General features: G+C 52.7%; 1 protein-coding gene across 2 annotated transcripts; it reads left to right on the top strand.

Moving 5' to 3' along the window:
• On the top strand, window positions 1–23,801 carry LOC140900664 (cAMP-dependent protein kinase catalytic subunit alpha). 2 transcript variants are annotated; one of them, XM_073318283.1, is made up of 10 exons: window positions 1–196; window positions 9,985–10,046; window positions 11,421–11,549; window positions 11,729–11,827; window positions 19,824–19,906; window positions 20,793–20,919; window positions 21,163–21,258; window positions 21,375–21,497; window positions 22,625–22,789; window positions 23,593–23,801. In XM_073318283.1, exons 1-10 carry the CDS (start codon window positions 1–3, stop codon window positions 23,716–23,718), a joined length of 1,206 nt encoding a protein of 401 aa, XP_073174384.1. In that variant the 3' UTR covers window positions 23,719–23,801. The 2 variants fall into 2 exon arrangements, with proteins under 2 accessions (XP_073174384.1, XP_073174385.1); XM_073318284.1 differs by lacking the exon at window positions 1–196 and adding an exon at window positions 7,481–7,490.
• The last annotated feature ends 1,322 nt before the right edge of the window (window positions 23,802–25,123 follow it).

Below are 25,123 nucleotides of genomic sequence, written 5' to 3'. Positions count from 1 at the left end.
ATGAAGGGAAACATGAGCCATGGAGCAGAAATGACCTGCCCCAACCCCAGCAGGCACAAAGGCGCTAAGATGTCACTGCTTCAGAAGCTGGAGACCCTGGCTGGGCGGATCTTCTACTGGGGGTCGTGGAGCGAGGCGGGGGCCCCGGCCAGTAGCAAGACAGCCCACCTTAGCCAGCCTGACACTGTTTCCCAGCGTGATCTGCAGCCGAGGTACAGCTGGGGGAGGGATTGATCAAAGAGGGCGGGGCTCTCTCCAGCTTTTAAGCTTTGGCTCCTCCCCTAACGCTCATGGATCAGCTCCAGAGCTGAGTTTATTGAGTGTGGCATTAAATCTGGCCACTGGGAAATCGATCAGGGCTGCTGCTGCATCAACTTTCCAGCCCTGGGGCAAAAGTTCTGTCCTTCATCTGTTCCGATAGTGGGCGGTGGGGATGAGGCAGCGTGCTGGCATCGGGATCGGAAACTCCAGGAGCTCTGTGCAGGATCCGGCTGTAGCCTGGCACTCTCTGGATGGGGGAATCCGGGCGGCGTTTGCCAAGGAGGGAAAAGATCCTGGCAATATCTCAGAGTTGAGAAAGTCAGGCTTCTCGTCAGAAATGCAGGAGTGGGGGAGGGGGCGGGAAGCCCAGTGCTGGAATTGCCAGCCCTCGGATTGACTATCCAGGTGGCTGCAGTGGCCAGCTCATCCTTCATGATGTTCGCCAGCCTCTAGCCAAGGAACTTGTAAACACTTTTGTGAATGAACTCCGCCCCCCAGCACAATCCTCAGCCCCAGTTTACAGAGCTGGAAAATGACTTGACTGAACTCACACAGTCAGTCAGGCCTCCTGAGCGCTCCTGGCTTATCCAAAGCAATGTCAAGATGCCCCATTACCTCACTGGGTGCAGGAGCAGGTCCCACAATAACCCTGACCAAATGCCAGCGTGGTTAAGGGTACGCCACCTCCTCTGAAGTCCACCTCCCAGTGTGTTGGACCCTTCACTCTTCTGCACCGCAATGTGCCTGTTAAGGAGCTGCTGTCCCCACCCCAGAAGCAGCTGCATTTTGGTGCTGGAGGAGCAGTCCCCATGCAGCATTGCTGTGCGCTGTTGACCAGCTGCCATGACCCACCCCATGAACGTGCTTAGGGATGAGCCAGCCTATGAAGGAGAGGGGGCAGGAAGGGATTTCAAGTCATGTCTTTGACCTTATCTCTTGGCATGAGGGTACAGTTACATGCCCGGGGACGGCCAGACAGCAGGAGGCATTTGGCTTTCGTGGCATCCGCTGGAGCTTTTAACCACCCTGGCCCATGTTCCCTTGGGGGAGGAGGGGCGAGTGTAACCTAGTGTGTGTTGTGTGTCCCTGACCCATAGACGCTGCGAGTCTGTTCCTGCCCCAGCTGCAGAGCCTGGCTGTGATGAAAAGTTGTAAAGACTCCGGCCTTTAGCTCCTCAGGTCCCTGGTTCAATCCTTGGTGTTGACCGAAACAGTGGTTGTCACAACCCCTTGGACTCCTTCTGGACCTGGCTAGCTTTGGTCTTTTGCTGGTCAATTGCAAGTTTCTCAGGGCTAAGCCAGCTCCTGGGAGCCTACGGGTGGGTCTTTGCTCCAGAGTTAGCCAGGCTGATCAGCCCCCGGTAGCCTAGTCTGGGTCTGAGCAGCCCCCTGCAAAGCCGTTTGAGTAACTGTGTCCTCACTGGCTCTGCACTTGTTCCAAGGGAAAATCCCAGGGCTCTTTGTGCTGAGATGCTCAGATTCTTTCCCTGGCCATTGCGGGAGAACTTGTCTGCCCTGTAGAGGAATTGTGAGAAGGCCTTGGGGGACTGTTGGCACACGAGGGTTTAGCCTCTGCAGAGTGGGTGGGTTCCAGCCCGAGTAAAAGCAGAGCCTAACTGCTACCGTGCCCCCAGCTAGGCCGGCTGGCCCCTGGGCTCCATCTCCCACCCCCACTTGGCCGGCTAGCCCCTCCCAACTGGGGTCAGAGGTGTTTGTGTGTGGAGAGTAGTGGGGTTACGTCAGGTATGCCTGCCATGCTGCTCCAGGCCAGAATTTAGGGGAGACCCCTGGTGGTGATACCATGTAGTGCTGGCATGGCAGTGGCAAGCCAGAGAGATCTCCAGGATGTCTCTGTCAAATAGCCTGGATAGAGGATCCCTGTTTAGTATCTCTGCTTTGTGGGGTGCCCTATAGAGGGGCATGATCTAGTGAGTTAGAGCAGAAAAGGGGCGGGGGGCTTGGAGACAGGACTCCTGGGTTCTATTCCCAGCACGAGGCAGGGAGGGGTGGTGTATTGCTTAGCGAAGGTGTGGAGAACCAGGACTCCTGGGTTCTGTTCCCTTTTTGCCACTGTTCTGCCATGGGACCTTCAGCAAGATTCCTTCCCTTCTCTCTGCCTCAGTTTTCCCACCTGTAAACTGGGGTTGATTGTATGCCATGGGAGTTCTGCTTTGAGATCCTCAGGGTGGGGGGATAGAGACGGGCTTTCACAGCTCATAGGGGGATAGGGAGTTACAGTGAGGCGGCTGAAGTGGTGTGGGGGGGGAGTTGGGGGATCCTCTCTTCGTCCTCCAGGAGTGGATCAGGGCAGTGTCCAGATGCCCCAAGGGATTATGGGTGATGGGGTATTGGCTAAGAACCCAGTTAGACCAGTGTGGATGGGGTGGGGAAGCTGCAGTTGTTATTTATAAATAGACCCCTGGAGCATCGCTGTGTGAACGTTGTCTCCCTCCACCATGTGATCGGCTCTGTCCCTGTCCTCCCCACCCCCTCCCTGGATGTGCGTCCTCACGCCCAGAGCTCAGAACCCATGGAAGGGCTGGCGGCAGGCGCTGCTTTCTGGAACCAGCTGCCCTACATACCGGGGCGGTGAAGGGACACTTTGGGGCGTTGCCCTCGCCTCGTTGCTGCCTCCATCCCCAGGCAAGTGGGATTGGCAGCACTGGCAGATCCACCTCTAGCGGCAAACAGGAACCCAGGAGTCCGGGGCAAGGCTGACCTTGGGGGCGGACACTGCTGTATCCAGGGGCAATAGGCACTAACGGGCACAGACCCCCTGCGCCAAGGGGGCTTGAAGGCACCTGTCACCGGAGGATCCGGACACCGTGATGGGGCCCTCCAGCCTGGCATAAACCCGGCCCCTCCGATGCAGCCGAGGGAGTGGTGGTGCCAGAGACACACCCTGGAGCTGCACTGGGCCCTGTGCTGGCTCGGGTCTCTCCTCGGCTCGCCGGAGAAGCCGGGGTCGAAGCAGAGGTTGTGTTTGCTCCTGCTGCCTGGGACAAAGTCCCCCATGAGGCGCCAGGCCAGACCTCCCTCTCTGCCTGCCATGACCTCCTAACCACAGCCGGCGGCCTCCGTGGGTCACAGCATGGACGGTAAAGGGGGGCTTTGGGGGAGGGGATCCCAGGCAGGGTGTGTGGTCATCTCCCCTCCCTTAGTATCCCTGATGGCTTGAAGTGCCAGGGTCTGTCCCTTCCTTCCTCTCTGCAAAGGGGAGCTGATGACTCACAGCAGGCACACGGTGATCCTGCACCCCCAAGGCACAAGCCAGTTCTGGTCAGTGGTCAGCTCGTTTGAGATCTGCTTAACCCATCTATGAGTTTAACCCTCTGAGACCCGAAGCTCACCTCTACCTGCATCTGGTTACATTATGGTAGCTCTTGAGCCCTGACTGAGCTCAGGGCCCCATTGTGCAGGGCGCTGTACATACTTCCAGTCAGAGACAGTCCCTACCCTGAAGAGTGCAGAGTCTAAATTGACCTGAATGGGGAGGGGAAACAGAGCCCTGGAGCGAGGCAGTGACTTGCCCAAGGTTAGAACCCTACCTGCTAGGCTGCGCTGCTTCTCTATGCCAGTTTCTACTAGCAGCCTTGGCTGTGATCTTGCCGTTGTGATCTCTTTGGGGCAGGGAGCGTGGCTTTGTACAGCACCTAGCTCAATGCGGCCGAGCCTGGTGGGGGCCTGTTGGTGCCATCGAATCATAGGCTTGACATCATTGTAACCAATCCCCATGGGAGGTGAAAACCTGGCAGCTCGTTGCACCCAGCGGCCATCCAACAGGAGGATGTCAGGGTTCAGGGCTCTGTATCCCTGGCTCCCACAGCCACCTGGCCTGTCCACCCCGATCACTGTAGTGAAGGTCTCAGTACTCAGCTCTCTTCCCCAGCCCAAGCGAGAGGCAGGACGGTCGTGCACTGGCCCCTGCAATCGTTAGCAGGGTGCTGGGTGTAACGCGGACCACGTGCGCCAGACCGGGTTGTAATGTAGATCTTCATTAGATCCTTCGCATCAGGAGCCAGGCCCTGGATCGCTTACGCTCCAGCCCCATCACCTGCCCCCTTGGGCCTCTTTCCCCACTGGGCTCATTAAAGGAAATAAACCAGGTTTTTTTTGGAATCTGCTTGGTGCTCACCAGAGAGAGACAGTGAGTCCTTAGTGGCAGGGAAGCTCTGGGTTTAACCCTTCAGCCACCAGCACTGGAGGGATGGGGAGGAGGTGGATTCTCCTCGGTTCTGCCCAGGTAAGATGGAGTTTACACTTTGGGAGATCGGGATCTGGAGCAGCTGGGGGCATGAGATGGGCGGGATGTAGCTGGAATCAGAATAAGGCCTGGGGCTGCACTAGTGATGGTTCTTTCCTGTGGTGCTTGCAGCTTGCCCTGCCCCGCCCTTCCCCCCATCCTGGTCAGGCGTCATCCCAGTGGAAACCCTCCCATGGCCAGAAATGGCATCCAATGTGGAAAGTGGGGCTGAGGCAGGTTTGCTAACGTGCATCTAGTGGCCTGGGGGAACAGGCCTCAAAGGGCTTAAAATCTAAATCCATGATGGCAGGTGATGATGCTTGGCTAAGAGGGAGGATGGAGGGGAGTGGAACAAGCCCATGGGGGAGCTGTCAGCATGTTTGTTCCTATCGGACAATCATCGCTCGGGCACGCAAGGGCGGAATCTGTGTGGGTGTTAACCCCGGTGCCATTCTCCCTCCCTGAGTTTTCACCTGTAATTTCAGGATCTCTTTGCTGTTGTACAGTGTCCTGAAACAGCTGCCCTGTTTCACCCCAGAGGTGGCTGCATTTTGGTGGCAGATGAAATGATCCTTTTAGTGACCACTTAGTATTGGCTGCTGTGGAAGCTTTGCCTTCAGGAGTCCTGACCCCCTGTCAGTTACACTCCAAATGGCAGGGGGAATGAGCCTGCTTTTAAATTCTGGCTGCATTCCAAGGTGACCAGTCCCTGTAAACCTCTAATCTGCTCTTCACCATTCATGCCCTTTTTGCCTCTGGGGCGTGGTGAAATTTGATTAGTCAATTTCACTTTGTTTCTGATTTCTCCTGTGTTGATTTGCAGAGGCTGGGGGCCCAACACTGGTTTTGGAGGCGGAGTCTTTAAAGTTTTGTCAAACCAGCCCCCCTCCCCCAAATAGGGGGAAAGTTGTGTGACGTTTTGTAACCCTGGCCTTGTGCAACTCAATTGTTTTTCTTATGCATCTGGCCCTGATCCTGCAACGGGATTTCAGAAACAAGCCTAATCTGTCCTCTCTAGGTTCTTATTCTGCTCTTATCACCGCAGTATCTGAATGCCTTCCAGTTGTGCATTAAATTATGTGACTTCACATCTGTCATGTGGCTTGTTCTCTCATCTTCTCCCTTGAAGGAGAAGTGAGGCAGTGGAGTGTCTTATAGTTTTTGAGGTTCCGTAGGTCAAAGAAATGGGTCTGGATTTGGGATGGTCCCTGGTTCATGTGGCAGGTAGTTCCATAGTCTACAACCAGACCCTGAGGAAACTCTGTCTCCTGCACAGCTGAACTTCACCGTGGTGGTAGGTGCCATTGTACCAATGAAGTAGAGTTGTCAGCCATTATCTTTCTGTCAAAGTCGTACGCTCATTTAGATCCCCCTTGCCGCAAGCCATGGAGGCCTTGAAGATGGGGACTGAGAACTTGACTTGGTTTGAAAGGCAGAGGCTCTACAGTGAAGCATGAGGTTGGAAGCTGCTACCCACAAGCTGGCGTGCATTAGGTTTCTGTAATCACAAATGTTGGGCCTAAAACTTGTCATGTCTCTTTAAGAGCAGTCTGCCCTCTGATTAGGAGACTCAGCTCTCTTCCAGATAACTCTGATCTCTCCTAATTACAGGTCCCTAGAGCCCTGGTGCTGGGCTCTGCTGGGCTTTGAATCAGGCTCTGATTTCCCTTCAACAGAGAATGGCTTTGTTAAGCAGATCTGTTGTCCTAAGTGGTCTGAGCTTGTGCATTTTCCTTTCTGTGTATTGGGGTTGATCCCTGTCCCAGGTATTCGAATAATACCTCGTGCTGCTGCATTGGATACAAGAGAACTGGGTGCATTGTGATAAGCAAGAGTGCAGTCTAGCGGTCAGAGTAAGGAATGGGAGTTGGTATTCCTGGCTCTGGGATGGAGAGTGGGATCCAGTGGTTAGAGCAGGGGACTGAGAATCAGAACTCCTGGGTTCTATTCCCAGCTCTGGGAGAGGAGTGGAATCTAGCGGTTGAGGACTCTTGGTGCTCTTTTCAATTCTTCCACTTCCTGTGCAACAGTGGGCAAGGTCATGTCTCCCTGCCTCAGTTTCCCTTCCCATAAAAAAGGGAATAGTACCTACCTCCTGGAAGGATTAAGGAGGTTAAGGTTTTGCTCAGTTTGTTGAAAGGTGGTACAAAAGATTAGCGGTATGAAAACATCTCCATTAGCCAGCTATCCTCTGGTGTTTATCCTGGCGCAGGTCAGTGTGTTAGTCTATTGTGTAATTAGAGACAGTCAATTAGTTTCATATGCCAGATTTGTGCCATCTGACAAAACTGACATGAATAGAAATGCATTAATGGGTCTTTAAAGGGGCTCTCTCAGCTGAAAGGCCACTGAGCTGGAAAGGAATGGCTACAAAACCTCGGGGTTATTAGAACAAGAGGATTCTAAAAATCCAGGTTGCCATTTACTATTTATGAGTTACCATCAATGGCATGCAGGCTCCTAAAGCCTATAAGCCCTTTGGAAAATGTTACCCTGTTCCCGCTATTGCTTTTGCATAGAAGTTGCTCAGATACTAGGGAGCTGGGCACCCGTATAAAACCCTGAGATAGATAAGTCTGTCTGCTAAGCAAAGGAAATCTCACTAGTATCAATTTCACTCCTGCTTATAGTCATTTTCACTCTAGGGCTCTCTGAGCTGCAAGAGGCATGGGGGACCTTTTGTCTGTTTCAAGTGGGACTTAGTTCAAAAATAATTGGAATATTTCAGGATTTGTTTTTAGACAGCATTGGCGGGTTTAACCAAAACTTAAATTTTTGGAGGCCAAATTTGAATTGGCTGCTCGTTAAATGGTTTTTTAATTACAGTAGCCCCCAGAGATATTGATTGCAACCGAGGACTCCTTGTGTCTGGGTTCTGTACAGACCTGAAATGAGCCAGTGTCTGCCCCAAAGAGCTTACAATGGAACTCCCAGAGCTTGCAATTGATTGTACAGGGAGTATCCCCTTGGAAATCAATGGGGCTTAGTGCCAGGGTCTGTCCATACACTCAATTGCGGGATTGGAGCCTCAGTTAACCCTTTGTCCTGCCACAGTGCTGAGAACCTGCAGGATGGCATCTTAACCCTGCTGGCGAAGGAGTGAAACTGACCAGTGTAGAGGCACTGTGTACGTTCCTATCCTGCCCTCACTACCATAGTGTTTTGTCACTTTTCAGTCCATGCCATAAGCAAGGTGACTCCCATCTGTCCCCTGCAGTTCATTCTTTCACCAGGGGGAGAGCTGTGTGTGCAGTGGAGGTGCTGGTTTTGGTAGGGTCTTTTTATACATGCCTGTGCTGTGCTGTTTTTATAGTGGGGAAGGCTGATCAGAGGAGGGCACATAGAACTAGGAAGAAGAGGTGGGGAAGTTTGAGATGATCCCTAGATCCTGTGGCAGTCAGTCAGTCAGCGGCTTCCAGCAGCTGAGGTTTTGAATAACAGAGGCGTTACGTTTGCATACCCCTCCCCTTAGAGATTTCCTGGGAAACGTACTTAACTTTAGAAGGCCCCATAGTTTCAGATGATCCCTCAAAGCCCATAACCCTTCCCTGGGTTTCCATCGGAGACGTCACATACAGTCCCACAATAATACATAACCGCCTGCCTTTGTAATACAATGAACTCCTAAGCTACTTAAACTTAGTTCTGTAAGGTACGGCCAGGAGAGTGCAGGAAATTGTCTTCTCTGTCCCGTGTCGATGCAAGGATCCCTCTTCCCCGCCCCCTTGGGGCTGGGATCGATGATGGGACACAGTGGCTGGTGAGCCAAGCCTGTTTCTATAAATAATCCAGAGAGAGTAGGAGACAAAGTGAAAGTAGGTCAGACAGACTGAGCGTCTGGGGGAAGCAGATGTGAATTCAATCCCGCTCTGTAGGGCTCCACGGGAGATGGGCTGTGGAGACTAGAGGGTGAAGGGAGTGTGGGCGGGGGTAGTTAGCCAGCAAATAGCTGATCCCTAAAACCCTTTCAGGGCTGCCCTGCCCTGTCCTGTGGGATCAGGGGAATCCCCGTAATCTTGGTCTCCTTCCCTCCAGCAGTGAATCAGTCACATCTGTAGGATGTTGTTCTGCTTCGCTGGTGCATTTCAGGCCCTCGCCTGGCCCATTTCTCAGCTCTTTCTGTAGGGCAGGGATGACAGGACTAGAGCGCGGTGATGCCGGGTTTCCACAGAAGTGTTGCTATTTAGCGATTAAAGTGGGGGGCTCCTGGGGTTCTGTCCCCAGTTCTGGGAAGGGAGTGGGTTGTAGTGGAGAGAGTGGGGCGGCAGGGAGTTGACTCCTGGGTTGTGCATCTGTGACCCCAAGAACTGCAGCACCCACATCTGGATCTAGGCTTTTAGCTTGTCCCCTCCCTGGCATCTCAGCACCAATGATCCCTGGGGGAGGCAGTTAACTTTATACACCTCCGGTGTGGGGGAGACTTGCCTGTGATGGTGGGGGCAAGGGGGGAGCTCTGGGCTCAAAGCCACCCCCTGCTGCTGCTCTGTGCTTGGCCTTGCTGCTGCAGCCATTCCAATCCCGTGGGCGTCTCTTGCACTGTTAAGAGCTGCGGGACTTGTCCCTGTTGGGAGCAGCAGGAGGCAGCGAAGATAAAAGGGGCTCTCAGTACCAAATATCCCTCCAGATGCTGCAGATTGCTCCAACCCTCATCCCGCTTCCTCCCTCCCATGGTTCTGGGATCTGGCAGCAAGGACAGGGAGCCCGGCTGGCGAAGGAAGGATCACCTGGCTGGATGCCAGAGAGCGGGACACTTGGCTGGTCCCAGGCTGCTGCTGTGGAGGCTGTGGCAGGTTGTTTTAACCCCTTTGTGGGCAAAGCCCAACTGGGGTTTGCAACTTTCACGGCTGCCTTCTGCAGCTCTGTGTGTGTGCACGGAGCACCCCCTTGAGGGCTGTTGGTGTCATTGATCTGTGAGGCCTGCATGGTTGAGAGAAGGCTACACACAGGCCTCTGCCCTTTGAGCTAAGGGGGAATCTCCTTCCTCTTCACCCCCCTTTGCTGGCAGCAGTAGTAGATCACGTATCCTCCCATTAGGGCAACTTGATCCATGCATCTTAACGTCCTTTGGAGGGTTGTACGAGTGTCTCCTTATGCGGTGCAGTTTCTGTGTCGAGGGGCATGGACCAGGCACCCCAAGTGGCATGTTCAGCGGGGGGATAGAGGCACAAGTGCATCCCCTTGGTGCTGGGGGCTGCATTAGCCCTCCCTGACGGGGCTGTTTGGTGTGTCCAGGGGCACGGGGGTGGGGATGTTGCGGGAGCACCCCCACATGGACCTCTCCCTAGCCAATCCCACCTGAGCCGCCCTTTATAGCCAATGAGGCATCACCATCCGGCTGATATGCTTAAAATCCCCGTCCCCTTTGTGACTGTGTGCCTCTTTGCTGAGTGGGGCGGGGCCTGAAAGGGGAGCTCTGTCCACCAGGCTGGGTGCCCCACCTTCTGACTCCTCACGCTGCTCCCTCTCTTTTTCCCTTACAGTGGAGGAATTCTTAGCCAAAGCCAAAGAAGACTTCCTTAAGAAATGGGAGAGCCCCTCTCAGGTACTGTGCCCCCAACCCAGATCACACCCCCCTCAATCAAGGCCTTTGCAGCCCCAGGCTGATTACTCCGCAGTCACCCCCTAGATCTCTTTCCCCATCACTGAGCCACCTTGCCACACAGCCTCCTCTGATGGTCTGGGGGTTGTTTTTGCTCCTGGGGGGCGGGGCTGAGTGGACCATGTTGCTCTCCTGCCCGTCCCTCCAGTCTGCCCTCTGGTAACTGGAGGGCCAAAAACTCTGTAGGTTCAACTCCACTCTGCTGAGGGAGGGGGACACTAACAATGTGGGACTCCTCCTGATCCAGCCTGTCTCCCCCATCCTCCTTCTGAGGGTCCAGCGTGGTCGCCCAGCCCAGCCCCAGATTGGCTCCCAGGGGAGTTGTGCTAACAGGGACCCTGTTCAAAGGGCCTCCATTTGCTGCCTACGCTTGAGCGCAGTGCCCCAGTGCCCTGGGTCTGTCCCCGCTGGAAATCCCGCCTGGGGTGGTTGTGGGTAATTCCTGAGGCAGAGCTGCTGGTCCCTCTGCAGCACCGTCACTTTGCTAGTCCTCCCGCACACCCTGTGTCATTAACGCCATGGCACAGATGAAGAAACTGAGGCCCAGAGGGGAAAGGGACTTGGTCATGGGTATAGGAAGTTGGTGGCAGAACTAGGAAGAGATCTTTTGACTCCTAGTCTCCTGCCGTCTGACCACTACACTTCACTCCCTCTCCTCACAGACCGAGGGCTAGAACCCAGGAGTCCTGACTCCCAGCCCCGCCCCCGCCAGCCCCACTGAATGGAGGTGGGCGGGTCGCCTGTCTGGAACTGGAGTTTGGTTCTGCCCAAGGAGCAGGGAGTCCCTTGTCAGTGTCTCCTTAAAACTGTAGTGGTTTCCTTTGGCGCCCTCTGGTGGTGAAATGTGACATGTACTTCATATCAATGTTCTCAAGAACAACCCCAGTGCGGGGCTAGCGGGTGCTGTGCTGCAGGGAGTGGCGGGCTCAGTAGGGGGCACTCTCCCATCACAGTTAGTGATGACCCTGTGGGGGCTGCCGTTCTGGTGAGCTATGAAAACCAAAGCTCTGACCAGGGGCGGCTCTGCCAATTTTGCTGCCCCAAGCAGTTGCTGCTGAATTGCCGCCACCGGAACAGCGGCAGAGCTGCCACCAACTTGCGGCTGTGGGACACAGACTGCCACCCCCATTCTGAATGCCGCCCCAAGCACCTGCTTGGAAAGCTGGTGCCTGGAGCCGGTAGTGGCTCTGACCCCCCTCATGGTCATTAAAGATCCCTCCAGTCTTGCAGTGCAAATCCCACTGTCCTGGGCAGGTTCCTTCCTGATGCCCCCAGGACCAGTCTGGCCCCACATCACATTTATTTTACCCCTTCCAGAATACGGCCAGTTTGGATCAGTTTGATCGAATCAAGACCCTGGGCACGGGCTCATTTGGGAGGGTGATGCTGGTGAAACACAAAGAGACCGGGAATCACTATGCCATGAAGATCCTGGATAAACAGCAGGTAAGATGCTGGGGGCTTCCGTAGAGATCTGGCCTGGGGCCGTGGAATCCCCAGTGCAGGGGAGGGATTTGGGGCTGAACCCTGTGTGGGGACGCTGGAGAAGGGAGTGCATGGGAGGCGTAGGGGGTGCTGTGGCAGCAGAGGAAGATCAAGTGTTGCTACTTCCTTTTCTCTCCCAGGTAGTGAAGCTGAAACAAATTGAGCACCCCCTCAACGAGAAACGGATCCTCCAGGCCGTCAACTTTCCATTCCTCACCAAGCTAGAGTATTCTTTCAAGGTAGAGAGAAAAGGAGTACTTGTGGCACCTTAGAGACTAACCAATTTATTTGAGCATGAGCTTTCGTGAGCTACAGCTCACTTCGCCGGATGCATACCATGGAAACTGCAGTAGACATTATATACACACAGAGACCATGAAACAATACCCCCTCCCACCCCACTGTCCTGCTGGTAATAGCTTATCTAAAGTGATCATCAAGTTGGGCCATTTCCAGCACAAATCCAGGTTTTCTCACCCTCCGCCCCCCCCCCCCCCCCAAACTCACTCTCCTGCTGGTAATAGCCCATCCAAAGTGACCACTCTCTTCACAATGTGTATGGTAATCAAGGTGGGTCATTTCCAGCACAAATCCAGGTTCTCTCACTCCCTCGCTACCCAAGATCCATAAACCTGGAAATCCTGGGCGCCCCATCATCTCAGGCATTGGCACCCTGACAGCAGGATTGTCTGGCTATGTAGACTCCCTCCTCAGGCTCTATGCTACCAGCACTCCCAGCTACCTTCAAGACACCACTGACTTCCTGAGGAAACTTCAATCCATCGGCAATCTTCCTGATAACACCATCCTGGCCACTATGGATGTAGAAGCCCTCTACACCAACATTCCACACAAAGATGGACTGCAAGCCGTCAAGAACATTATCCCCGATAATGTCACGGTTAACCTGGTGGCTGAACTTTGTGACTTTGTCCTTACCCATAACTATTTTACATTTGGGGACAATGTATACCTTCAGATCAGCGGAACTGCTATGGGTACCCGCATGGCCCCACAGTATGCCAACATTTTTATGGCTGATTGAGAACAACGCTTCCTCAGCTCTCATCCCCTAATGCCCCTACTCTACTTGCGCTACATTGATGACATCTTCATCATCTGGACCCATGGAAAAGAAGCCCTTGAGGAATTCCACCATGATTTCAACAATTTCCATCCCACCATCAACCTCAGCCTGGTCCAGTCCACACAAGAGATCCACTTCCTGGACACTACAGTGCTAATAAACAATGGTCACATAAACACCACCCTATACCGGAAACCTACTGACCGCTATTCCTACCTACATGCCTCCAGCTTTCACCCTGACCACACCACACGATCCATCGTCTACAGCCAAGCTCTGCGATACAACCGCATTTGCTCCAACCCCTCAGACAGAGACAGACACCTACAAGATCTCTATCAAGCTTTCTTACAACTACAATACCCACCTGCGGAAGTGAAGAAACAGATTGATAGAGCCAGAAGAGTTCCCAGAAGTCACCTACTACAGGACAGGCCTAACAAAGAAAATAACAGAACGCCACTAGCCGTCACCTTCAACCCCCAACTAAAACCCCGCCAACGCATTATTAAGGATCTACAACCTATCCTGAAGGATGACCCAACACTCTCACAAATCTTGGGAGACAGGCCAGTCCTTGCCAACAGACAGCCCCGCAACCTGAAGCAAATACTCACCAACAACCACATACCACACAACAGAACCACTAGCCCAGGAACCTATCCTTGCAACAAAGCCCGTTGCCAACTGTGTCCACATATCTATTCAGGGGACACCATCATAGGGCCTAATAACATCAGCCACACTATCAGAGGCTCGTTCACCTGCACATCCACCAATGTGATATATGCCATCATGTGCCAGCAATGTCCCTCAGCCATTTACATTGGTCAAACTGGACAGTCTCTACGTAAAAGAATAAATGGACACAAATCAGATGTCAAGAATTATAACATTCATAAACCAGTTGGAGAACACTTCAATCTCTCTGGTCACGCAATCACCGACATGAAGGTCACTATCTTACAACAAAAAAACTTCAAATCCAGACTCCAGCGAGAAACTGCTGAATTGGAATTCATTTGCAAATTGGATACTATTAATTTAGGCTTAAATAGAGACTGGTAGTGGCTAAGCTATGTTTCTTGACTTTAGCAAAGCTTTTGACACGGTCTCCCACAGTATTCTTGTCAGCAAGTTAAGGAAGTATGGGCTGGATGAATGCACTATAAGGTGGGCAGAAAGCTGGCTAGATTGTCGGGCTCAACGGGTAGTGATCAATGGCTCCATGTCTAGTTGGCAGCCGGTATCAAGTGGAGTACCCCAAGGGTCAGTCCTGGGGCCGGTTTTGTTCAATATCTTCATAAATGATCTGGAGGATGGTGTGGATTGCACTCTCAGCAAATTTGCGGATGATACTAAACTGGGAGGAGTGGTAGATACGCTGGAGGGGAGGGATAGGATACAAAAGGACCTAGACAAATTGGAGGATTGGGCCAAAAGAAATCTGATGAGGTTCAATAAGGATAAGTGCAGGGTCCTGCACTTAGGACGGAAGAACCCAATGCACAGCTACAGACTAGGGACCGAATGGCTAGGCAGCAGTTCTGCGGAAAAGGACCTAGGGGTGACAGTGGACGAGAAGCTGGATATGAGTCAGCAGTGTGCCCTTGTTGCCAAGAAGGCCAATGGCATTTTGGGATGTATAAGTAGGGGCATAGCGAGCAGATCGAGGGACGTGATCGTTCCCCTCTATTCGACATTGGTGAGGCCTCATCTGGAGTACTGTGTCCAGTTTTGGGCCCCACACTTCAAGAAGGATGTGGATAAATTGGAGAGAGTCCAGCGAAGGGCAACAAAAATGATTAGGGGACTGGAACACATGAGTTATGAGGAGAGGCTGAGGGAGCTGGGATTGTTTAGCCTGCAGAAGAGAAGAATGAGGGGGGATTTGATAGCTGCTTTCAACTACCTGAAAGGGGGTTCCAAAGAGGATGGCTCTAGACTGTTCTCAATGGTAGCAGATGACAGAACGAGGAGTAATGGTCTCAAGTTGCAGTAGGGGAGGTTTAGATTGGATATTAGGAAAAACTTTTTCTCTAAGAGGGTGGTGAAACACTGGAATGCGTTACCTAGGGAGGTGGTAGAATCTCCTTCCTTAGAGGTTTTTAAGGTCAGGCTTGACAAAGCCCTGGCTGGGATGATTTAACTGGGAATTGGTCCTGCTTCGAGCAGGGGGTTGGACTAGATGACCTTCTGGGGTCCCTTCCAACCCTGATATTCTATGATTCTATGATTCTAAGTCATTATGCAAGGTAGCCTATTTCCCCTTGCTTTTTCCTACTCCCCCCCCCCCCCCAGACGTTCTGGTTAAACTTGGATTTAAACTTGGAGAGTGGTCAGTTTGGATGAGCTATTGCCAGCAGGAGAGTGAGTTTATGTGTGTGTGTGTGTGTGTGTGTTCCCCGGGGGTGGGGGTGGGGGGTGAGAAAGCCTGGATTTATGCTGGAAATGGCCCACCTTGATTATCATGCACATTGTAGGGAGAGTGGTCACTTTGGATAAGCTATTACCAGCAGGAGATTGAGTTTGTGTGTGTATGGGGGTGAGGGGGTGAGAGAACCTGGATTTGTGCAGGAAATGGCCCACCTTGATTGTCATACACATTGTGAAGAGAGTGGTCACTTTGGGGGGTCGAAGGGCACAGTCTGCATCTCTGTTGTATCCTGAGAACAAACCTTCCTGGCGTGATGTCTGGGATCAGGTTTGGAGCTAAGAAAAATCAGTTTGGATCATTCCCCTTTTTCACTCTCTTCTGTTCTGCTTTTGACTCCAGGTTTTGAACAGTGATACTTCCCCCCGCAACCTAGTCAGTTTTGCTTTCGTTCCTAGCCAGTTTCAGTTTCCGGCTCCCATGCGCTGGCCCTAGGGCATGAGGTCTGGCTTGCAGGGGAGTCTCAGAGGAAGTCCTAACTCCATGCACAGTTGACTTTGTGGAGACTTTGAAACTATCACATGGGATCGTTTCCTCCTGGTGGAGTTTCTGTGAAAGATAAAATTCAGGCCCCTGGTGATGCGGCTTGGACCCTCTTCCCTGAACCTGGATTTTGGGGCCTGTGAGCTATACCCTGTGTGTAGGGGGGAGAGCAAAGGTAGTTGTCCCTTAGAGCTCCACAGCACCCCCTGTGGCTGGCCTGATTAAAGAGGGGCTGGCTCTGAAGAGAGACCTGTCTCCTCGTCTGTAAGCCTGTGGTTAGTGGGTTGTAGCAAGGAAGAGTTGTCAGCTCAGAGGAGGCTGCAGGATAAACTGAAGCCCCCTGCGGGAGCCTGGAGGCTAGGGTGATGGGTGTGTTAGCAGTAGGCAGTGCTGGAAGGGTCGTTTTCTTGGGGGCCCCTCATCGTCCCAGGGTTAAATAGCTTTGATCTCTGGCCCCTTGTCCGCAGAAGTTGCTACAATAGAAATATCCCACCTGCTCCATGCCAGCTGCGTGGGACTGGGCTGTGTAGCTCTCGGGTGACACAGTGGCACTGGGGCCAGCGGCTGCTGTCACACAGGCTGGCTCGCTGAGCCAATCGCTTCTCCTATGACAGCGTAAAATAAATACCTGAATCCGCGGGTGTAAATATGGGAGAACTTTGTTGAAATCAATGTGACTGCTCTGGATTTACCCCTCTGAGCTAGGAGTCTGTCCTGGTACATGCTGACTGGGCATTGGGGGCTGTCTCATTGGTAGAGGGTCAGGAAGGCCCATGTCACAGCCCAGAATGGCCTGAGCAGGGAGATCAAGGATGGGCTGCCTTCATCCCCTTCGAGGACAGCAGGGTTCAGGCATTGTTCCCCGTATGCTCTAGGGCACCCACCTTTACCCTGGTCCTGGCTCAGGGCATCACCTCACACTCTGTGGGTTTGCAGGGTCTTTTCCCAGTGAAAGAGCCTCACACAGTAATATCCTTAACCTCTATTTATTAACAGTTACCAGAACAGAATACACCCGCTCCGCATACAATGCCCATCACTGCCAATAAGGCAGACCAACTTTCCCTGGTGGCCAGTCGGGATCAGGTCGTGCTGGGTCTCCAGCTTCTGCCTGGTGTCATTGGCAGGGTGTTGAGGTCTGATATTGGGCTGTGTCCTGGAGTTGGTTGCAAGAACTTCCTTTTGGACCCCAGTTTATAGAGTGAAACTTGAGTCCTGCTTAGCTCTACCTTAACCCATCATTTTATGCAAGTAGTACAAAATAATTCTCTGACCAATCCGAACATAGTGTGAAAGAATTCTTTACCCAGTCGGATCCCACCACCTTAGTTGATGTACACCTAGCAAAATTAGTTAGAAACAATCAAAGAACCAGACAGAAAGCAGACAGATAAACAATAGAGAAGTGGGGACCAGCAAGGGAAAACAATAAAGAAGTAGAGATTTCACACCCGCACTGCTGATAAGTGATTCCTTTGAACATCCTAAGATCTGTTTCTTTGCCTGGTGATGGTGGGTCCTAGTAGGACAGAATTGCCTTCTGAACAGCCCGATATTACCTTGTTTTGATATAATTTAGCTGGAATGTGAGGATGTGACTTTCTGCTTCTTGGCTGCTGGCTCCTGCTCTCCTAATGCGGCTGCAGAAAAAGGTCTCTGACCATCCAGCATGGGGCGCTGTGCCCATGCCCTGGCTGGACCCTCTCTCCAGGGCTAGCTGGAAATTGACCCTGGGCTCGAGGGCAGGGGCAGTGGTCTCTGCTGGCTTGTGCGTGGGTGCTTAGTGCTCATGTTCTCATCACTGAGCCGGGTCGGCTTTCACTAGCAGAATGTTTCAGAGGGGCAGCCGTGTTAGTCTGTATCAGCAAAAACAACGAGGAGTCCTTGTGACACCTTAGAGACTAACAAATTTATTTGGGCATAAGCTTTCGTGGGCTAAAACCCACTTCATCAAATACAAGGAGTGGAAAATACAGTAGAGAGGGAAAATTCACAGCCCCCCAACGTGAAGCAAATACTCACCAGCAACTACACACCACACAACAAAAACGCTAACCCAGGAACCAATCTCTGCAACAAATCCCGTTGCCAACTCTGTCCGCATATCTATTCAAGGGACACCATCATAGGACCTAACCACATCAGCCACACCATCAGGGGCTCGTTCACCTGCACATCTACCAATATGATATATGCCATCATGTGCCAGCAATGCCCCTCTGCCATGTCCATTGGCCAAACCAGACAGTCTCTACGCAGAAGAATAAATGGACACGTTAGAGAGCTTATTCCTTCACTCTCCCTGTTCCCTGGTCCTTCTCGCATGAATAGAGAGCAACAATACCCGAAGTCCAAAGGTGCAAACAATTCGATGTTTATTGGGGTGAACTTCCAGCAAGCTTAAATCCAAGTTCCTTTTTCCTTATTTTCGAATCCCAACTTACTTCCTGTTTGCCCCTAATTTATATAGTAATATTCCTAGCTCTACCTTAACCAGTCATTCTACTGAAATTTACCTAACCAATCCTAATATATTGTAACATGATTAGCTAACCAATTATATCCCACCACCTTCATTAGTTTACACCCAGCAAAATTAATTATACAGCAGACAGAAACAATCACAGAACCAGACAGAGACCATGCAAATAAACAATAGCAAAGTGGGAACTATAATGACAAAACAATACAGAAGTGAGGATTTCACAACTACATCTATAAAGACATAAGGGTTTCCCAGCTGTGTCTATTGATAAGTGAGTTCTTACCAGACAGAAAACTATCAAACTAAATTTCCTTTTACATCTTCTAGGCTCTTCCCTTTCTCTGGTGGTGATAGATCGGATTATCATTTTAACAGCCCCATATTGACTAGTTTGGAATGTGAGGATGTGACCAGTCGCTTCCCAGCTTATGGCTGTCTCTGCTGCTTAGCCAAGGCATTGGCGTAAGAACAGGGCCTCAGACTGTCACAGTGAGAGAAGACCCTTACACAGATTCTTTCTTGTATACCTCTATTACTAGCTAAATGATAAACATATACCTAAATTCTTAAAGTACAGGCCTTTACAGGCAGGCCTGAATATCTATATCCTAACAACACAAATCTGACATCAAGAATGATAACATTCAAAAACCAGTAGGTGAACACTTCAGTCTCCCTGAACACTCAATAACAGACTTAAAAGTGGCAATTCTTCAACAAAAAACCCTTCAAAAACAGACTCCAACGAGAAACTGCAGAACTGGAATTAATTTGCAAACTGGACACCATCAAATTAGGCCTGAATAAAGGCTGGGAGTGGATGGGTCACTACAAAAACTAATTTTTCCACTGCTGATACTCACACCTTCTTGTCAGTTGTTTGAAATAGGCCACCTTGATTACATTGAACTCATTAGCACTACAAAAGTGATTTTTTCGTCCCTTCTTTTGTCAACTGTTGAGAATAGCCCACTAGAGGAATGGCTTTGTTGGGCTCAGCGGAGTTACTTTGCAGCAGTGAGGGAGGGTGAAGCCAACCTGGTCAATTTCACACACCGCTTTTGAGAAAAAAGAACAGGAGTACTTGTGGCACCTTAATTTGTTAGTCTCTAAGGTGCCACAAGTATTCCTGTTCTTTTTATGGATACAGACTGACACGGCTGCTACTCTGAGACCTGCTTTTGAGAAGTTTCACTTCCTGCTTCTGCTCCTTTGGCTGTCAGACCTGGCGGCAGGTTGGGTTTCCCCTTTGACTGGAGACATCAGAGCTGGGAAATCCCTCTTGGGCCTGCCTGTCCCTGCCTCTAGACCAAAGGTGGGGGAGGGGTTGAATTTTCTAGGGCTCTAGTACGAAAATACTCCAAGCAAATAAAGCTTGCGCCCTCTCATTAGTGAGTCTGTTCCCCAGCCGCGTCTGTGCAGCAACTCCCACTGCAGGTGTGTGCCTGGGACCTTCAGCACCAAGCACAACCCCTCTGGCCCTTGAGCCAAAGGAGTAACAGAAGCAGGTGGTGGCAGTAGTAGGCTGTTATCTCCCAGACAGCGGGTGTACTGCATTGTGTGCTGGGGGAAGCCAGGCCAGTTCATCAGGCTCCCTTGAGGAGTGTGGGGTTAGTGCCCTGAAAAGGACGGGGCTAATAAAGGAGCAGGGGTGTGGTGAGCAGCTTCATCCCGGTGTCACAGGCACTGACGGGGGCCGGAGTGACTCCATCCCTTGCACTCAGTTTCTGCTGCATTTCCTTCTAGGATAACTCCAATCTGTACATGGTGAAGGAATACATCCCGGGCGGGGAGATGTTCTCCCACCTACGGCAGATTGGGAGGTTCAGGTGAGCGTTGCCACGGGAGCCGATGTTGGGGACAGAATAGCTAATGGATAGAGCTGGGTCCTAATCCTGCCTCTGCCATTCACTCCTTGTGGGGAGGGGGGAGAATCACTCTGTGCCTCCGTTTCCGCAGCTGTAAATTTGGGATTTAGTTCGGTAGAGAACTAGACCTTTTATCCACTAGCAGCATCTGCAGCGACGCTGGCTTTGATCCTCATGCTGCAGGGTGTGACCTGATCCCCAGCTGGGCTGGTCAGGAAGGATTCCCCATGGGGAGAGCTGCTGAGATCTTCTGCCAGCATGAGCCACAGTCAGTGGCAGGGATGCCAGGGCCAGATGGGGCCAGGCTGGATGGAGCTGGAGGTCCATGGGGGTGTGTGCTGGGGGGGGAGATGCTGGTCTGGGAGGGGTTTGCCAGGCTGGGTGGACTCAGGGGTCTAGCAGTGGTGGATGGGATGTGTGGGCTAGGGCAGATGGGGCCACCAGGCCCAGAAGGGTTGGGGCATCTTGCCTGGGGTTGCCTGGGTAGATGGAGTCAGGGATCTATAAGGAAGGTGAAGCAGCCGCGTAGCCAGGTGGAGGGAACAGGGGGAGCGATCACCCAGCGGCGCTCTGCAAGCCTGCCTCACTCGCACTGGGTGTCTGCAGCCGCCCTGACGCTCCCACCGCCGAGGTGCCGCCGAAGGCCCGCAGCAGGTGGAGGTTTCTTTTTTTATCGCCAAGATATTCAAAAGGCACCACTTGTGCTCAGTGAGGGGGGCCGCTCCCCCGTTCCCCCCCTAGCTACTGAGGTGAAGGTGGGGGCGGCAGGGGGCAGAGGGTGCTGAGCTGGCTGTGAGGGGGCAGATCTGGCCTGGGATGTCCACGTTCTCCTCCCACCTCATTGCAGTGAACCTCACGCCCAGTTCTACGCTGCGCAGATCGTCCTGACCTTTGAGTATCTGCACTCGCTGGATCTCATCTACCGAAACCTGAAGCCAGAGAATCTCCTGATAGACCAGCAAGGCTACATCTTGGTGATGCCCCTCCCTCACTCCTTCCCATCCCCATCCCCATCCCAGCGCTGGCTCCTGGCTCCCTGCCGTGATCTCCTGCCTGTCTAAGTCTCTCTCTGCTGCCATCCCCTTCCCAAAGCCAAGACACCCCCAGAAATGTAACACGGCCAGAATACATCAATCGTCTGCTCCCCCCCATTCCCCTCCTGCTGTCACAGCCTCCAGGCTGATCCAGCTTCTCCCCTCTCTGTGTTTTGGCTCCAGGTGGCGGATTTTGGTTTTGCCAAGCGGGTGAAAGACATAACCTGGACTCTGTGTGGGACCTCAGAATACCTGGCCCCTGAGATCATCCTCAGCAAGGTGAGCTGGGGAGGGCCTGTCTGCTGCCTGATCTCTTGCTGGTCCCTGGCCACCAGGTGGTTCCTCCCGCCCCCCAAATGTTCGGTGCATGACCCCAGCCTGCTTTCCCTGGGCAGGCTTATAACAAGGCTGTGGACTGGTGGACTCTGGGCATCTTCATCTACGAGATGGTGGCTGGTTACCCCCCATTCTTCACGGACCAGATCATGAAGCTCTATGAGAAGATTGTCTCTGGCAAGGTATTTGGGCTGTGGGAGGGGACACTTGTGTGATTTTGTGGGGGGCAGGATTTCGCCAGCAAAAGGGACGTGCCAAGTCTCAGCGACTGATCAGGGAGATGCTTACACACACCACACACGTGTTCATGCCCTCCCATGCTCCCCCAATCCCCAACACGTGGGCATCCTCCCTGTCATGTACCCCATTCCCCCTGCACCCCAACACATAGACCCTTCCTTGCCACATACTCCTGTTCTCCAACATATGGACATCCTCCCCATTATGTCCCCCACTCCTACGCCCCACACATGGGCCCTCCCTTGCTGTGTACCCTACTTCTCCAATACATGGATTCCATTCCCCACCCCACCACCACTGGGCTCCCTGTAACTCTCATGGGGACTCCTGGAACAGGTGCTTTTGGTTTTCTTATACACTGTCGTGAATTGCAAAACTCTCCACAACTCTGCTACATTGCAAGACTAAATGTTCCTTAAAGACATCAGTCACCTCCAGGCACTGGTAGAGCACTCATCACCATAGTAACCAAGAGCCCATAATATTCCTCTGCCCAGCCCAGCGCCTTCTCGCCAAGGATCTCAAAGCACTCGTGTCGGACACGGTCAGCTTTAAACGTAGTGGGGTTTTAAAAAAGCAAAGTTGTGTTGCAGACCTGGGTTCTGTTCGCGGTTCTCCTACCAGCCTGCTGAGTGACCTTGAGCAAGTCACGTCTCCCTGTGCCTCAGTTTCCCCTTATGTAAAATGAGGATAGTGATGCGGCAGCCCTGTGGAGGAAAAATGCTCAATAAGAGCTGGGGGGCTGCTGCTAATTAACCGTTTCAGCTCCTGTGTCAGTCCTCAGTAGCCTGAGGAATAACTTCTTGTCCACTCATTGTCCTGGAGTGTTTTTAAAGGGCTTGTTCTTTATTATTAGGTGTATTACAATGCAGTGCCTACAAGTCCCAGTCATGGGTCAGGACCCCATTGTGCTATAGGGCCGTACATTACTACGTGTATTATGGTAGTGCCCAGGTGCCCCAGGTGTAGCCCAGGACCCCCCCTGCGTTAGGGGCTGTACATTACTAGGTGTATCTATGAATCTAGCCACGAGGGCAGGGCAGACCTCTGTCTCTCCTCCCCACCCCAGTTCCAGTTCCCGGCTTACTTCAGCTTTGACCTGAGGGACCTGCTCCGGAACCTGCTGCAGGTGGACCTCACCAAACGCTTTGGCAACCTCAAGAACGGGGTCAACGACATCAAGAACCACAGGTGGTTTGCTACCACCGACTGGATCGCCATCTACCAGAGGAAGGTAGGAGGGTGGCGGCAGGCAGAGGAGAGCCTGGGTAACTCCCACCTGGTGCAGCCTCCGTCAGCAGGAATTGAACCTGGGATCATCAGTGCCCAGGCCTCTAGGAGCGCATTGGTTCCTGGGACTCTGTAGCAGGGTGTTGTGGCTGGGTGCAACCACTAGGGGGAGATATGCTCACCCAGCATTGGTTTAAAGTCGGGTGCCCTCAGTCACCTGTTTGTAACATGGTGGCAAAAGCAAGGTCCTGTCCCCACCCCCTGAGGATAACAGCCTCCTTCTGCTGCTGCCAGCTAATGGCATTATTTCTCCATGTCTGGTGGGAGAGGGCTGGGCTGAAGGTCCTGATTAAAACCCTCCTGATGATGCAAGTGGGGGCTCTTACAGGGATCCAAGGGGCTCGTGACCCCCTGCCCTTCCCTGATTGCAAAGTGAGAGGAGGAGGTTCTGGCTAGATAAAAGGGCTTGAGGAGGTACTGATCCGCATCCCTCACCTGGTTGCTAAGGGGCCCGATCCTGTATCCCTTAAGGGTGCTGGAAGCCCTCATCTTGGGCTGTTAAGGAGGGTGCTGGGGGTCCTGATCCTGGGCTCCTAAGGGGGGTCATGGGCTCCCCCTTCTGTGATTGCAAAATGTGCGGGTTTCTGGCTGTATAGTAGGTGCGGAGGCGGGGCTGATCCTTGCCTGCCTTGTTGCAAAGTTGGGGCCTGACCGTGCACCCCTAGCAGACCCAGGAGTGGCAGGAGATGGGTAATACAAATGTTGATCCCTCACTTCGTCCCCAACCTCCCCCCACTCCCTTCGCAGGTGGAAGCTCCCTTTATACCAAAGTGCAACGGCCCCGGAGACACAAGTAACTTCAACGACTGTGAGGAAGAGGAGATCCGGGTCTCCAGCACTGAGACGTGCACTGAGGAGTTTGCTGAGTTCTAGGGCGAGCGGCCCCCCCCGAGAAGGTGTGCACGGAGCAGGTGGGGGCGGGGTTGGGTTTGATCAAGAGAAAGACCCGAGTTCCTTGCCTGTGTGTTTTATTTTTGTGGGCGGGGGGTAGGGATTTGCCTGGATCTGGTTTGGTGGGGAGCGGGAGACCCCTTATTCTAAACCTGTACCCTCCCCCCAAAATCTCCCTTTCCCACAAAGAAGCTGGAGAGTCCCGTCTAGAGGGTGAGGGTATCATCCGCCCCACCCTGGGAAATACATCTGTGTCCTCCGACAAAACTTGTTTAGGAAAAAACAAAACAACCCCCCCAGCCCCCACTTCCTCTTTAACAGTGTGCTTTGTTGTCAACATATTTGAAACAATTACCAATAAAGTTTTGTTTAAAAAAAAAATCAGTCTGGCGTGTGGGCTGTTGGGCTCCAGGGGACAGTTGTCGTGGCTGGGATGAGCCGGGAGCTGTTCCTCTCCCTGGAGGCCCAAGGAGTTCAGGGATGGAGCCCGGGGGCCGGCGGCTGCCATAAGCGGGACCTGAACTCGCCTGGAGTTGGAAGCCCCAAGGGGCGAGTGTCCGCGCGTCAATGGGGTGGGGGGGCGTCTGGCCGATGGATAAACGGGCATCGCAAGCAGCAGCGGAGCGGTTATTTTATCTCGGTGTCTGGTGGGGGGCGACAGCTGCTGGAATACCATGGCCAGGTCTGACACCCACAATTCGAGAAGGAAGGGGAAAAATAGGCAGAGAGTTGCCATGAGAACGATTAAATGGGGGGGAACCTGCCTTATGCTGACAGGCAAGGAGCTTCTTACAGTGAAAGTTAAGGGGTGCCGTGATCCCTGTCTCGAAGTACCCACATGGGGAATAAAACTGTGATAATGGGCGAGTCCCGCTAGCAGACGAAGGTCGAAGGAGAGCCAGTGGCTGGAAGCTGAAACTAGAAACATTCAGACAGGAAAAAAGGGCAGATTTTTAACTGGGGTGGGGAGAGGGGGTGTAATTAGCCGTTGGAACAATTCACCAAGCATCGTGGTGGATTCTTCATCACTGACGCTGTTTAAATCCAGATGGGAGGTTTTTCAAAAGGATCGGCTCCAATTCCAACAGGAGTTGATTCAGGGAAGTCCTGTGGCCTGTGTTACGCAGGTCAGACGAGGTGCTCACAGTGGTCCTGTCTGAATCGATAATCTAGCCTTATGAGGTCGGGGCAGGAGAGGAGAACAGCCAGGCCGACCCCGGTGTGCAGCAATGCAGGGGATTGCCAGAAGCAGAATACTCTCCTCAAAGTGTGGATATGTGCACACCTTCCTTACTGCAGGGGAACTCCTGCCGTGTGTGAATCTGCTTCCAAAGGGGATCAGGTAATAAGATGCCAGCTAATTCCCAGTGTGGTGGGGGGGAGAGAG

This window comes from Lepidochelys kempii, chromosome 20 (genome assembly GCF_965140285.1).
Source record: "Lepidochelys kempii isolate rLepKem1 chromosome 20, rLepKem1.hap1, whole genome shotgun sequence".
Lineage (NCBI taxonomy): Eukaryota > Metazoa > Chordata > Testudines > Cheloniidae > Lepidochelys > Lepidochelys kempii.
Note: the sequence above shows the minus strand (reverse complement) of the source record. Positions and strands in the feature narration are given on the sequence as shown.

Excerpts from the sequence above, each read along its gene's own strand:
- LOC140900664 (XM_073318283.1), top strand. The coding sequence starts at position 1 with ATGAAGGGAAACATGAGCCATGGAGCAGAAATGACCTGCCCCAACCCC. Across the intron at positions 19,907-20,792 it reads CGGCAGATTGGGAGGTTCAG|TGAACCTCACGCCCAGTTCT; the intron begins GTGAGCGTTGCC and ends ACCTCATTGCAG. Across the intron at positions 21,498-22,624 it reads AGAAGATTGTCTCTGGCAAG|TTCCAGTTCCCGGCTTACTT; the intron begins GTATTTGGGCTG and ends TCCCCACCCCAG.